This window comes from Lingula anatina, chromosome 4, assembly GCF_051362555.1.
Source record: "Lingula anatina isolate TDL-2025a chromosome 4, LinAna3.0, whole genome shotgun sequence".
Lineage (NCBI taxonomy): Eukaryota > Metazoa > Brachiopoda > Lingulata > Lingulida > Lingulidae > Lingula > Lingula anatina.
The window spans coordinates 22,419,503-22,434,372 of NC_141770.1; the positions used below are offsets into that span (position 1 = coordinate 22,419,503).

Sequence of the window (14,870 nt, forward strand, 5' to 3'; positions counted from 1 at the left end):
CAATTTTACTCAAAATACATACATCTCAGTATTTAACAGTGCACAAGTAATAAGAAGTAAAAGCAAACGATTTCATAGAATCTTTGGGGCATGTGCATGGCACTTCGTTGATTTTGTATATAATTCTCAGTTCTTTAAATTTTTTTTTCACAATGTAGTACGGGCATTGTGTTATATTATGCTAAAGATGGTTTTAGTCGAGATGACAGCCGGGCGTGTGCTAATTACTTGGGTCAGTAAATTTCATATGCCTTTAACTATCAATAGTAAAGACTTAAACAATAAAAACCTTAATTTTACCGGTTGTTCGTATAAAAAAATATTTCAAAGTAAAAATACTTCAAAAAAGGTAAAAAGCCCTGCAAATTTGAGAAATGTTATTATTAAGATCAGTTAATATTTTTATCATAATTACTAATATTAAAAAAAATAGCAATTTTCAAAATTTTATTCATGCTACATGTGACGCAGTCATAATCAAACAGTGTACATAATTTAAAAAAATGAAAGGAAACATTAAAAGCTCAGACATAATGAGTACTAGAAGTTATAATTAGGCAGGAATAATCATCACCATCTCTTTTAATGCATTAGATGCAAGTGAGTGCAACCAAGTCTTTAGAGAGTCTCGTCGTACTTTTGGCACCCCTGTCATTGTCATTATGGTCATTGCCACGGATGCTTTTTTGATCTTTTTTGTACCCACTGCAGACAGACAGACCCAAACACATAACCCTTCAGATATATGATAAAAACTTGAAAAATTAATCGCTTAAAAATTAATAATATTTTAAAATGCATTAATCTGACAAGACCATATTACATGACAAACTTTTCAAAATTATCGAGAAGCCCATTTTTATGTTTCACAACATTTTCAAAGAGAAATAAAAATTATGTTGGTGGAGAATTGTCTTCCAAAAAGATTTTTAAGGCTGACTAAATTTTCAAGTTTTTACTGTACCCTCACCAGTAACCAGCCTTCCAAAGAAGTTGCCGGCATTGTGTGTTGTGTGCCACTGGCTAATGCTAACAGTGTATTATAATTTTATATACAGAGTATAATGTAATAGATATTAATGTATAGATATAGTAAAATAGATATAAATTTATATAAAAGATATAAATAGCATCTACCAATTATAAGAATGTATACCAATATGGCAAAGAGAATTAAAATTTATAAGCAAAAGTATGATAAAAAAACTAGATATAATCACAGGTATTTGGGATATTTTGGTTAGAAAGATTATTTTAATAATCTGTAAGATATGAATCACATTATACAAAGAAATCACAGCTAAAATAGTTCTGAGATCTGACCATAGACATACAGTTCATACAAGTGTTTTAAAATTTTCATCAAAATTATTCATTATTTTAGCATGTGCTATTAAACTGACAATTACATATTAAGGAAATTGGAATGTTATCTAAAATATATCACACCCTACTTTGATGAAAAATAATTGAGTTTGATCAGATTATTGTTCTACATGTGAGAATGTATGAAAATAAAATAAACTTGTAAGTATAGTGCATTATACTATAACACAAAACTTCATGTAGAGGAATGAACTTGTTAAAATACTGGACCACACAGTGCCATCAATAAAAAATTATTAATTCAAGTGTCCACTTGCAGCAAAGTGATCAGCTTGTGTGAAAAGTGTGAAATTTCAGTTCCTTTTTATTTATCGATCTTGTCCCAAGTTCTCTGCCGGTACAAATGTCCACTCAATAATATCATGTCCAGACTGCTAAGTACAAGTGGTCACTTAGGCTGCATTCACATGAAAAATCTATTTTCTAAAAATCTAAAAATCTATTTGCAGTATCTTGTGATCACGGTCTGTGCCCTGAATACCCCACGGCGTAATTACTGTCAGCGCCAAGAATTAATTACAGCTTTGGAAGTAACTGGCTCGCGCTGTTCATAATTACGCCGCAGGGTATTCAGGGCACAGACCGTGATCACAAGATACAGCAAATAGATTTTTAGAAAGTAGATTTTTCATGTGAACGGTCCCTTAATTAACAACTAGGATATGTAAAATTTGACCTACACGTATACCTTCATCTAAATCCATTCAGTAAATATCACACTTGGGGTTCACTTGCAACGGCTGATCCAGGCGCGTCCCTCCCTCCCTTTGTTTCTGCAGTATAGTCCCTTCCCTACCTTTTCGACCAAAATAGTATATATAACCAACAGAACCCAACATAAGCAATAACTGCATGTGTTAAGATGCTTCATGGTGTATGACCACTTCACAGGATAAATGCAATGAATTCACTGAGTGACAAATCCAATTCATAAGATAGAATGCAACTTTATCTTCAAATAAGATGTTACCTGTGGCTTCAAGGGATAATGGTGATAAAGTCTCTATTGCAAACCCAAGTATGTTTTGAAAGATAACGGTTTTTGAAAAATCATGTTTTTGTGTTGTATATATTATCCAACAAAGGTAAGCTGTACACTTTAATTATATTTTCGAACATGTGACTGAAAGGATTTTTGTATAAACGCGAGTATACTATTGGGTGTATCTCTTGAAAATACACGAGCATACATGTATGTAGGTGTGGATCCACGATTTCTGAAAGGTCATGTCAGAGTATCAGTAGGCTCTTGAATTATAAGATGAATAAATAATTTAATATTAGGGTTAAAAAAAAAAGCAGTGAAGGTACATAACTGTATGCTACAATTGCCTTGATCAAGTTTTAATTGCATCCTAAAAAGACTAATTTCCATGATTATAATTATTATAACTTATGTCCCATAAAGTAGTAATTTTAAATATCACTAAGTCGCCTGAAGGTCCTTAGTTTTTAACCAATGAAGTCTCTTATCATGAAGTGGTAATGCTTATCCCATGAAGTGGTAACATACTACGAATAAAGTGTCTTAACACATCCTACATTTTAGAACAAAATTGTCCTTATGTATATTATTTTATAGATAAAATCCAAGATAACCAGGCCAACTTTGCTGTAAAATGTAGGATAAGCTCACACGCAAATCCATGTGTTGCTGCTAATCTAAATTAAGCAAAAACCTGAATCAGCCAGTGAATAGCCCAGAAATTATTACCAATCAGAAGAATATATAGGCAAACTTCTTGAATATTTGTGTTTTCTCTTGATTAAATATATGCAATATGATATATATTTGAAATATATACTTTTAAATTCAGTAAATTTATACACAGGGGATTTCTTTGTACCTGCTTAATCAATGGCATGTGAAATTGCAATTCTTATTTGTTACAGTTCTGATTCCTTGCTTTCTGTTGCCATTTAACAGCCACTGGTTAAGACATAATTAAAACTACATGCACTTGCCTGATCTGTTATATTTTCAAAGGTTAATTTGACTGACAAAATTAACCGCTTCTAAATCGAGCAGGCTGAAAATACCTGATATGTGATATGTACATTTTATTAAAATTACCATTTTTTTCCTAAGGATTTCCATCAATGAACTTTTTTTTTTTTTGGTCAAAACTAAATTTATCATATTAATAAAATACATATTCGCCAAGTTATTACATTCTGAAAGTATCAGGTACAAAGTTTAATCCCTGGTGTTTAGTCACATGATGAATATAATCCGTGTGATATTGAGAAAAATTATAACTGCCTGCCTTTAATTCAAGTATCCCCAGGTACAGTAAACAGACAGACTCATTTATACATGCACATGATGAACTAATTGCATGGGTGAAAGTTTTCAGGATTATGCCAAATTTCAAGATTTTCAGTCTCCGTTTTGATTGTATTTTTCATATGGTCTATATGCTTTTAGAAATTGCTATTTACACTTCCAGTATTTTCAGTTTTAACAAATTTTACCCAGACAATTGACTTCTAAGTGTTTTACCCCCCAACACCCATTCAGCTTTGCAGGGGAATTGTATGGTCTAGAATACTTATTGTTTTAGTTTTTACTCTAAGGAGCTGCATGATTAGCATATCCACACTTGAAAATGTTCAAAATTAAGACATGATTCTTTCTCAAATTGTTTTTTTTTTTAATGGAAAATTTAACTTGATGGGAAAATTCTGGAGAGGATACTTAATTTAAATAAACTTTTGGAAATTGTGCAGCAAGAAACTGACTTCCATCTTAGGCTGAAATATCATCATCTTTACTGGGTGTTGTCGTGGACCTCTTCTCATGAGTGTCACCTCCAGATTTCCTCTGAAAGTGAGCAAAGTTTAATATTGGAAACTGGTATTTATGCGCAGGCCTGTAGCCAGGGGGATTCAGGGGGTTCGAAAGAACCGCCCCTTTTGCTGGGAAAAGGTCCACTCTGGGTAAAATTTGATCTAGGTACATGAAGTATATATGGGGAAAGGTCCACTTTTTCCGAAAAAGAACCCCCCTTTTGAAATTACTGGCTACGGGCCTGATGCGTCACCATTTACTCATATTTATTCATATTGTTGCCAAAGTTTTATGGGAACATGAATAAATGGTGGCACATTTCTAGTTAACGGTTATGTTTAGATGCAAGTAGCACAAAAGTATGAGATGCATTCGAGTTGAATTCTGGCTCATTTGAGACACATTTGGAACATCTTGGCCAGATATGAAGTATCTTGCCATTTTGGTTTTCTTTCAAATAAGGTCAGAATGTTTTAAATGCTAGTGGAATGCTGTAAGAATTGTATTATAAAGCAGTTATAGTGCAGTACGTAAGAATGCATTTCAAATATCCAGGAATATACAAAGAATTATCATTCCAATGTTATTCTAGCTCATTCCACCTCCAGCATGACCAGGGTATTAGTCTTGGTGATTGTTGATAGAACCATTTTAATCTTGGTGATTCGAAGGGGGGGGGGGGTATTCTCCACCCTCTAAAAAGTCTCGCACTAAATAAAAAAATTTCTGGTCAAATTCTATTTTTTTTTTTTTTAATGCTGAATTCTATTTTTTTTTTTTTTTTTGCTGAATTCTGTTTAAGATTTGGCTTGTACAAAAAAAATTCTTCAGTCACTTATGTTACAATAAGTATAGTAATTAATATTATTATTATTGCTTAATTTCAGTTTAAAATATTGTATACCACTGAAGTCCTATAAAAAGAAGCCTTACGGTTTCCAGAAAAAAAGGAAAAACATAAGAAAGTTGGAAAAAAGTGATAAATATTTATACATGTACATGTACCTTGGTCACATGCTCTGTGTAGTCAGGCCTGGTATGGGTTCCAGGGTCAGTGCTAAACCTTCCCCGTGGCTCTCTCAAAGGTGACCACTCTGGTCCAGAAGAGGGACAAGGTAGCCATCCTTCTCCAGAAGATGTCCAAGGCATTTCCTGTGTCTCTGAGGAAGAAGCCTGGCCACTGCTGGTTTGGTCAGAGTCACTGCCTGGAGTAAAGTTGGAAAAAAGTGATAAATATTTAGCAAGCAATCCTTAATAAAGCATGTGAACATATTTAAATGTATGTCCTAAAGGCCATCTATAATTAAAAGGCTATAGATTTACCATGGCTGGCAGTTTGTCCCTTTTGGTTCAAAAGCTGGGCACAGTTCTCTTTCTCCAAGACACCTGATTCACCACCTGTAGCAACATCATCACACACCTCTAAATGGAGATAAATTTTAAAAATAAATGAAAGGGGCATGTTATAATTTTGTGGTGCTTATTGTCTCGATCATTAACTATCCAAAAAGGTACAATTATATTTGTGTCCTAAAAAGACCAGATATAAAAGACCAGATTTACAGTAACCTTATGACTCTATCATTCCAATGGGGAACTTTTTTAATAACGTAATTTTTGAATCATCAATGATTCGTTTGTGTAGCTTTGTGGGTGCTTTTACTGTAAAGAACAGTACTAGAACCTGTCAAACTAGCCAAGTTTTTAGCTTTGTAATACAACAATTTTTTTAAAAAAATAATATCTGCCTTTAAAAAATGGTATCAAATAGATTTACAATTTTCCCCATTGAAAAGATGTAGTCATTACCGTGAGCAATAAAATGTGCAATATTTTGTACCTTTTCACTTAAGAAATGAAACTGAATAGGGTCTGTTTCATTAGCTGCAGACAACTTATTATTATTATAATATTTATTCATTTTTTGTACATAATTTTGTAATGAATTTGCATCTCTGAAACATGTATCTTACATTTCTTTATATGTATTCAACTTATAAATTTTTGAAGCAATAATATGCACTAAGATTAGTTGGATAATTTGTCTTGCTAACCTTTCCTTGCTGTTTGTTCCTTGTTGTTAAAAAAATGGGCCCAGTTCTCTTTCTCCTTGACACCTTCTGTCACCACTGATTCCATGCCAGCAACATTATCACATTCAACTAAAAATGAGTAAAACATGAAGGTACATGTATTTATGTCCTAAAGTCTTGGTATACAAAAAACTATATTCTAAACAATAAAATGCACAAATCCTTTTCTGCTTAAGAACCTTAAATTCAAATGGGTACATTTTATTTAGCTATAGACAACTTATTAATTTGTAACAATTATTTGTACAAAATTTAGATCATTCATTTGCATTGCTAACCTTTCCTTGCTGTTTGTTCCTCGTTGTTCAAAAACTGGGCCCAGTTCTCATTCTCCTTGACACCTTCTGCCACAACTGATTCCATGCCAGCAACATTGTCACATACAACTTAAGATAAGTCAAAAATGAAAGGTACATGTATTTATGTCCTAAAGTCTTGGTATACAAAAGACTATATTTTAAACAATAAAATGCACAAATCCTTGTCTGCTTAAGATCCAAAAAATCAAATGGGTACATTTCATTTAGATGTAGACAATGTATTAATTTGTAACAATTATTTGTACAAAATTTGGTTGAATCATTTGCGTTGCTAACCTTGCCTGGCCGTTTGTTCCTTATTGTTCAAAAACTGAGCACAGTTCTCTTTCTCCTTGACACCTTCTGTCACCACCGATTCCATGCCAGCAATATCATCAAATACAACTAAAAATGAGTCAAAATGAAAGGTACATGTATTTATGTCCTAAATGCTTGGTATATAAAAGAGTAGATTTTTAACAATTAAATGTGCAATTAAATCACATTTATCTTTATGTATTCAACTTATAAATTTTTGAAGCAATAATATGCACAAAGATTAGTTGGATAATTTGTCTTGCTAACCTTTCCTTGCTGTTTGTTCCTTGTTGTTCAAAAACTGGGCCCAGTTCTCTTTCTCCTTGACACCTTCTGCCACAACTGATTCCATGCCAGCAACATTGTCACATACAACTAAAGATAAGTCAAAAATGAAAGGTACATGTATTTATGTCCTAAAGTCTTGGTATACAAAAGACTATATTTTAAACAATAAAATGCACAAAGCCTTGTCTGCTTAAGAACCAAAAAATCAAATGGGTACATTTCGTTTAGCTGTAGACTACTTATTAATTTTATTTTTAATTAATTTGTAACAATTATTTGTACAAAATTTGGTTCAGACATTTGGGTTGCTAACCTTGCCTTGCCGTTTCTTCCTTGTTGTTCAAAAACTGAGCACAGTTCTCTTTCTCCTTGACACCTTCTGTCACCACTGATTCCATGCCAGCAACATTATCACATTCAACTAAAAATGAGTCAAACATGAAAGGTACATGTATATATTTATGTCCTTAATGCTTGGTATATAAAAGAGTAGATTTTTAACAATAAAATGTGCAATTAAATCACTATTTGAGATTTTTTTCTGTTCAGCTGAAAATTTAAACTTAAATCCATTTATCTATATGTATATTCAACTTAAAAACTTTTGAAACATTTATATGCAAGAAGATTATTTGGATAATTTGTCTTGCTAACCTTTCCTTGCTGTTTGTTCATTATTGTTCAAAAACTGAGCACAGGGTTCTTTCTCCTTGACACCTTCTGTCACAACTGATTTACTGCCAGCATCATTCTCACATACAACTAAAGATAAGTCAAAAGTTAATGAATGAAAGGGGCATGATCAAATATTGTTATGTTGAATAATGTCTCATTTTTATTTGAAAAAAAAATGCAGTCACATTCATCAAACTTCAAAACTTGGTATTAAATACTAAGATTCACCTTTCATGAATGTTTGAAAAAATTAAAATAGAAATAAGTCAAAAAAGGCACATGAATTTGTGTCCTCCAATCTTGGGAAATTAAAGAGTAGGATTTTAACAATGGTATTTGCTAATCAGTAATTATGATATATATTTTGATCTGCTGCTGAAATGAAAATTTTCATTCTAACTTTATTCCATTAAGCTATATGTGACTCATTAATTTTTTTAAACATTTATATACACAGAATTGAGTTGGATCATTTGCTTGCTAACCTTTCCTGGCTGTTTGTTGGTTCAAAAACTGAGCACAGTTCTCTTTCTCCTTGACCCATTCTGTCTCACCTGATACACTGCCAGCAACATCACCACACGCATCTAAAGTCAAAAATATATAATGGCAATTAAGGAGATGTATAAAATATTTTGATGTTATTTTTTACATGTCTATAATTTAAGGTCTGGTACTAGTCATATTAAAAACAAAGGTATGATATGAAGAGCGCTTTTCATAAAAATTCCCTTTATCCAGTTAATCTATTCGACAACATGAAACAACTCAATTGGTTTGCTTTGGTAAGCCCTACAGATAAATTAAAAGGACCTCATCAGAATTTACTATAAAAAGAGATTTTATTTTTTTATTCAAAGTCCATAGATGCATTATATATCTGCACAGAAGAATGTTTCACAAGATAATTCCCTTGAATATTAATTCTGGTGGATATAAAAGTTCAGTGTACACAACACAAAAGGTAGTTTTACTTGCTGAGTGGTACCTGTATTAGCTATTGCATGAACACCAACAGACTGCTCAGTCAATCCCCATAAGATTCTCACTTCAAAAGCAGAACTTTGCTCAAAAACTGATTTCTCCAAAACCTTCAACACTCTTGGTTCCTACAGTCATGCAAAAGAAATACACATTTCCATTTTAAGTTCTATACATGCATATACAATTTTATGTGAAAGATGCCATTATCTACATCAATGTTCAATATATAACAAGAAAATTATCTATTCATTCCTTTAAAAAAATTTATCACAAATATAAAAAAAACAGTATGTTCCTGAACAATTAATACACATAGCTCTTTAAAAAAATTGGACCGTGTCAATCAATTACACTCACTGTCTTTAAAAGTGGACTGCCAATTCAAGATCATATTTACCAAGTTTGCACTACATGTTTTCCAGTTTTCTGCAGTCAAAGGAAAATCACACAATTCATTGACCCGCTCGGCAGGAAAGGGTCTAGGCAACAGCAGTTGAATAGTTAGTTTGGTGCAACGCAAAACATCCAGCACTGCTTGCCCGTCTGTTAAAGGACACATCTTGTTCAAGTTAATGAACACAGTATTCAACGTGTTTGGGTTCATCAGAATGTCACCAACTGAAAATGATTCAGTTAACTATTAATATAAGCAGTTGAAGTTGATAATAATGCCAGCTTTTGTGCAACAAATCATTTGAAATAAAAGCAAAATCATGATTACAGAATATATACATGTATATACGTACTGGTGTGCATATATAGTGTGGACCTGCATGTGCGTTGCAAATACAGAACACTTTACATATATTTTCAAAGAGTTATATATATACACTGCAAAGTCTACAATGTATGTACATTTTATGTATACTTATACCACGAGTGGAACTTCAAACAATAGGATAATTGCACTTGTACTTCGCATACAGGTTTGCCTGCATTTTTATACGCTTCGGAGTGTTGATCCTGTTGTCTGAAGCCCCAGCCGTGGTATTAAGTCAGTTACAATTAACTATACTCATCACCCACTGTATGTGACATACAAGAGCGTATTATATCTGGGCTGTGCCTCAATATAATTACATCCTTATATGTCACATACAGTGGATGACTCGTGTTGTAACTTTATATAGTACTATACACTGTAAAAACTGCAGTTTTATTTTTCCGAAAAAAGATGGTTGAGGCCCCGTTGTGCTTGTATAGTCATGCCATGCAGTTGAACAATTCATACAGCGCATTGCCAATAATTGAGGAATATTCTAATTGGTTCAGACACTTGATTGATTTTTTTTAAATTTAATAACTTGTTTTTAAGTTAAACAAGATCTGTCTTGATTATGAAAAATTTGAATCTCCTAATAAATCCAAAAACCATATTAAATAATAGAGTGGCATTTTTCTCCATGAATTAAGACAGGTTATGTACCTTGTTGAGGAAGGTTGAGATGATAACATTGGAAAATTGATTTGATTACTTGTTAAAAGGGTCTACCATGCATTTATGCATACCTATCAAATGCAAAAAAGAAGAGCTCTCTAGCATTAACGGTTCCAGAATTAGAGAGAGCTTTCTGTTTTGGCATCTAATTGGCCGCTGCTCCAGTGAAAATGCACCGATTGACCCCAAACTCACGGAGATGAAAGATTTCCTGAAGGGTAACACCTGCCAATAATATTATAGGTTAGGTCTATGTAGTTTTTGAATATCAGTGCAAATATATTTTTTTAAATTTTGGCCCGTTTCACCTTCAAATAAAGGTCAAAGGTCAAATCCAAGGGCATATATTTGAAATCTCCACATATGACTTTCCATCAGCCGTCTGTAGAAATTTTTCCCAATATTCCTTCGGTATGGTAGATAATTAGGATTTAATTTTGCCAATTTTGGACAAGGGTGCATTGCAATGAGTGCCACACCTAGACCCAAGCACCAACAAAGTCCAAATTTTACCTGGATCAAGTTGAGATTATACGTGACCTAAATCCAAGAGATAGGTAGACAGGCCCTTATAGTCTAAAAGGAGAAGCGGTAACGGTAACATGCCGGTGGAGCCAGCGGAACCAGCGGAGCTGGCAGAACGATCCGGATGGGACTAAGACCATGCATGTACCGCCAGCGCCTACGCTGGTGGTACAATAATGATCGAAGGCCTTCTATGGCACTCACGGCTGACAGGACCAGGGCTGATCCTTTTCCTGTGAAAGGTTGCCAATTTGGTCCACATAGAGGTGATGACAGCAAAAAGCTTTTCATGACTAAAAACACTGTTGATACGCCAGTCTATGACACCCTGCCATAACAAAGCTGCAAAGAAAAATTGGCATCTTTTTTCTTCCTTTGCAAGTCTCAAAAATGAACTGAATTGAAAATGTTACATACAATTTATTTCAAACTGAGAATTATCAAATTATCATTGCCTAAAAATGTTAACTTCCAAGTTTACTACATGTACATGCAGCTATGGACAGATCAGAACATGATTAAGAGAATAAAAGATCAATGAAAGCAAAATTCTGATGAACAATTTTTGATAAGTATGATTACTGTTTGTAAACATACAATATCCCTAAATGGTGGTTGCATTTATCAATATAATTAATCAATGAATATATATATATATGCACAGTAATAGCTTGAAATTGCTGCTTAAGATACTTTTTCGCCCTTAACATCTTTTTTTTATATTTGGAGGCTGAAATTTACTTGAGAAATATGTATCACTTACCCTCCATGCTTGGATATAAAAAGAAGATCATGCTGCAGTCTACTGTCATGAATACACAACCGAAGACAAATTCCAAACTGCCATATATAACAAGGAATTTTGCCAACAAAATCAGCATTCTTTTGCTGCAGATCTGAAAAGATTTAGGCAAATAATTAAGATATTGTATTGTATTGTCATCGTATTCTGTCTAAATTGTATAATGTGTAATTGAAAATTGGATTTAATTTGACTTAAATAAGTACTGTACTTTTTTAATCAATTATCTGGGATGCATGATATGGGTGTGTTCACAATGAAATTATCATATTAGGTAGTTCAAACTAACTCCACATCGACTCTCAATGAATGCAATCAGAGAAAGAGAAAAAACACACATCTTAATTCCTGGTGTTAATTAGAATACAGAAAAGCTGGTGATTTTAGGGCAGCTGATTAGAGTATGACCTCATTCAGAATGGGGGACTATAACTAATCCTAGGGTCAAATATGCATGGCGACCCACTACAAAGCTTGCCATCTAATCTGCTAATAGACCAGACATGAGCCCAACTTAAAAAAAAAAAAACTCTAAACATTTATTGTGAAACCAAACAACTTACATAATATTTTGGGGTTTAATTGCTCTGGGGTCATGTAAAAATGTGGAATTCTGTGATTCCACAGAAAAAGCTCATGTCTGATAGACTCTGAATAGATATCCATTGGGGAAGTATTCAAGTGGGTTGGCCATATTTGACCCTTGGACTATAGTTATAGTTCCCTATTCTGAATGGGGCCTACGTTGGAAACAAGAGAAGGCATGTTCATCTGATGGTATTCAGTGAGAGTGCCTTCAGAGTTAGTTCAAAATACCTACTACAAAAGTCCCATTGTGAACACACCCTAAATGCAACAAACCTTGACTTTGTAAAGCTGCTGCCCAGGAGAAGGACCTGATATCAGTTCTGCAGGCACTTTTCCTGATATGTCATCCCCTATTAGGTTGACATATTTTTTTTGAGGACCATAATTATATGTATCAACTGGTAATTCACAATTATCAGTGCTAAATTCCTGAAAAACATGCAACAAAAACATCTTATTGAATTTTTACTGTTTGTGCATGCACTCGATCATGCAGGCACACACAGACACACACACACACACACACACATACTGCGCCATTATACAATTTCAATCATTAAAAATAAATATTATTTATTTGGTGTTTTTATAAGCAGCTGTGGAAACTAGTGCAACTAAATACTGATCATATTCTTTTGAGATAATTTACTACTGCTTAGTTTTGGTCCTCTAAATGTAATGTGCTTCTTTAAAAACAAGACTAAAAAACAATTGACAATCATTTTAGCATTTATAATTTAAGTAAATATATAAATACGAAATTACACTTACAGTTAAATGTATTTGTTTATTTTCTTTTGCCTCAGCAAAAATATCTGCAACTCTACTGCAGCACTCTTGGAAAGATTCTTCTGTTTGTTTTTGTTCTGCATGCTGAAGTTTTTCTATCAGGTGGTCATGCATCATCAATTCTATACCTGCAGCATATTTTGTATTTGGTATGTAAAGCTGGAATTTGGAGGTAAACTTGATTAATATCAAAAGATTGTCAAAATCAGAGAAGAATGTTATCAGCTGTGCTACTGAGTATAATATGTTAGAAGAATAGGTTACATCCCTATACGTCCCGATACTCCCCCGCACTGATACATCCCCGCACCAGTTATACTCCCCTGCACCGATACTCCCCCGCACTGACACTCCCCCTCAGGATCGAAGCAAGGAAGCAATAATGTGGGGGAGTATCGGTGTAGGGGAGTAACGATGCGCCTACATCAGCAATTTTACTGGGGATGTATCGGTGTGGGGTCATATTGATGCACATCATACACAGAAATTTACTAATTAAGGGGGGATTATTGGTGCGGGATCTATCTGTGTGGGCTTGTATCGATGCACATAATACACAGAAATTTACTAATTAAGGGGGAATTATTGGTGCGAGGCAGTATCATAGCGGGGGAGTAACGGTTTAGGGGAGTATCAACTTGACCCCGAAGAATTAATAGAGTAATTTTTTTTCAATCAACAGCCAATTAAATATTTAAATTGTTTACCCCCAATATTTTGATGTCTATCTATGTTTGCCTGGATAGCCCCATTCCCTGATGAAGATACTCTGGCAGACATCAAAATATTGAAGGTAAACAATTTCAATAATTAGCTGTTGATTGAAGAAAAATTTGCTTAATTCTGATTGTCAAAATGTTTTCTATGTTTTTTAAGCATTATAATCTTATATACATTAGTGTAATCCCCAGTCCTCTGTGGCAACTGGCAGGAAATGTGCACAAAGTTTAGATATGTATTATATATATATGATTCTACATTGGCACTGACAACGCCTGGATATCTGGGATATCAAGGAACTGAAGGAAGGGAGACCGACATATTTTGTCTACCTTCCACACCCCCTTTTGAACATTAATAATATTTAATGTACATCTGTTATTCAGATGTGATTTTGGGTATTATTAGACCGTTGTGGAACAAAGGTCAATTTCACTATCATGTGTTGATAAACCCGATATTTTGTTATAGGAAAACCTATGCAGCTTTATGTGTAACTGTACAATGTACACCAAGGCAAAATTAAGAAAGCAAAAGTGAAACTGGAAGATCCCATAATAAATACTCCCAGAATGCAGCTTTGTCTAATTCCGTGCTACTGTTATGAGTGAGACAAAAAAAACTACTCACCTAATATCCCAGGAAGTATCCGGAAATAAGGGTTTTAAAGCCAAATGAGTGGAAAATGAAACCTCTCGCTCGTATGGGGGATTTTTTTTAGCTGTCACGTGTCGGTAAATGTTTTGATCCGTTGCTAACATTGACCTTTGGTGACGTGTGCACCCCACGCACGACGGTCAACTTAAATTAACCCGGAAGCTATATTAAACTACTCTAGACTACCATACTTGCTGGCCATAACGCAAAAAAATAAAAAAAAAACCCGAAAAATATCTACATCGGTAAAGTTTTTTCAAACGAATTTCATAGAACCGCCATATACATGTAGGCTACCTCCATAGAGACGATATAATAAGGCACAGGTACATGAGCTAGGTGACCATATTTTATTATATCCGTTTTAGAAATACGTGTAATTTTTATGTACAGACACAGATGTGTCTGTACATATTGCCATCACCTGCGTCTGTCGTCGCCGTCGCCGTCGCCGTCGCCGATCATGTCGCCGTCGCCGTCGCCGTGCACTTTCAGCGTTAACACCATAAGTGGAAGA

At 34.0% G+C, this 14,870-nt stretch overlaps 1 protein-coding gene across 3 annotated transcripts; it reads right to left on the reverse strand.

Moving 5' to 3' along the window:
• Window positions 1-363: 363 nt before the first annotated feature.
• LOC106163639 (uncharacterized) lies at window positions 364-14,455 on the reverse strand. 3 transcript variants are annotated; one of them, XM_087012127.1, is made up of 17 exons: window positions 14,327-14,395; window positions 12,959-13,104; window positions 12,461-12,616; window positions 11,561-11,693; window positions 11,002-11,139; window positions 9,232-9,452; window positions 8,839-8,959; window positions 8,336-8,437; window positions 7,830-7,937; window positions 7,489-7,596; window positions 7,155-7,262; window positions 6,867-6,974; window positions 6,549-6,656; window positions 6,232-6,339; window positions 5,501-5,599; window positions 5,183-5,382; window positions 364-4,210 (listed from the first exon to the last, which is right to left on the reverse strand). In XM_087012127.1, the coding sequence occupies exons 2-17, from the start codon at window positions 13,091-13,093 to the stop codon at window positions 4,136-4,138; spliced, it is 2,028 nt and encodes a 675-aa protein (XP_086868253.1). In that variant the 5' UTR covers window positions 13,094-13,104; window positions 14,327-14,395; the 3' UTR covers window positions 364-4,135. The 3 variants fall into 3 exon arrangements, with proteins under 3 accessions (XP_086868253.1, XP_086868254.1, XP_086868252.1); XM_087012126.1 differs by having other exon boundaries at window positions 365-4,210; window positions 12,959-13,135; window positions 14,327-14,455; XM_087012128.1 differs by lacking the exon at window positions 6,549-6,656 and having other exon boundaries at window positions 12,959-13,135; window positions 14,327-14,455.
• Window positions 14,456-14,870: the final 415 nt, after the last annotated feature.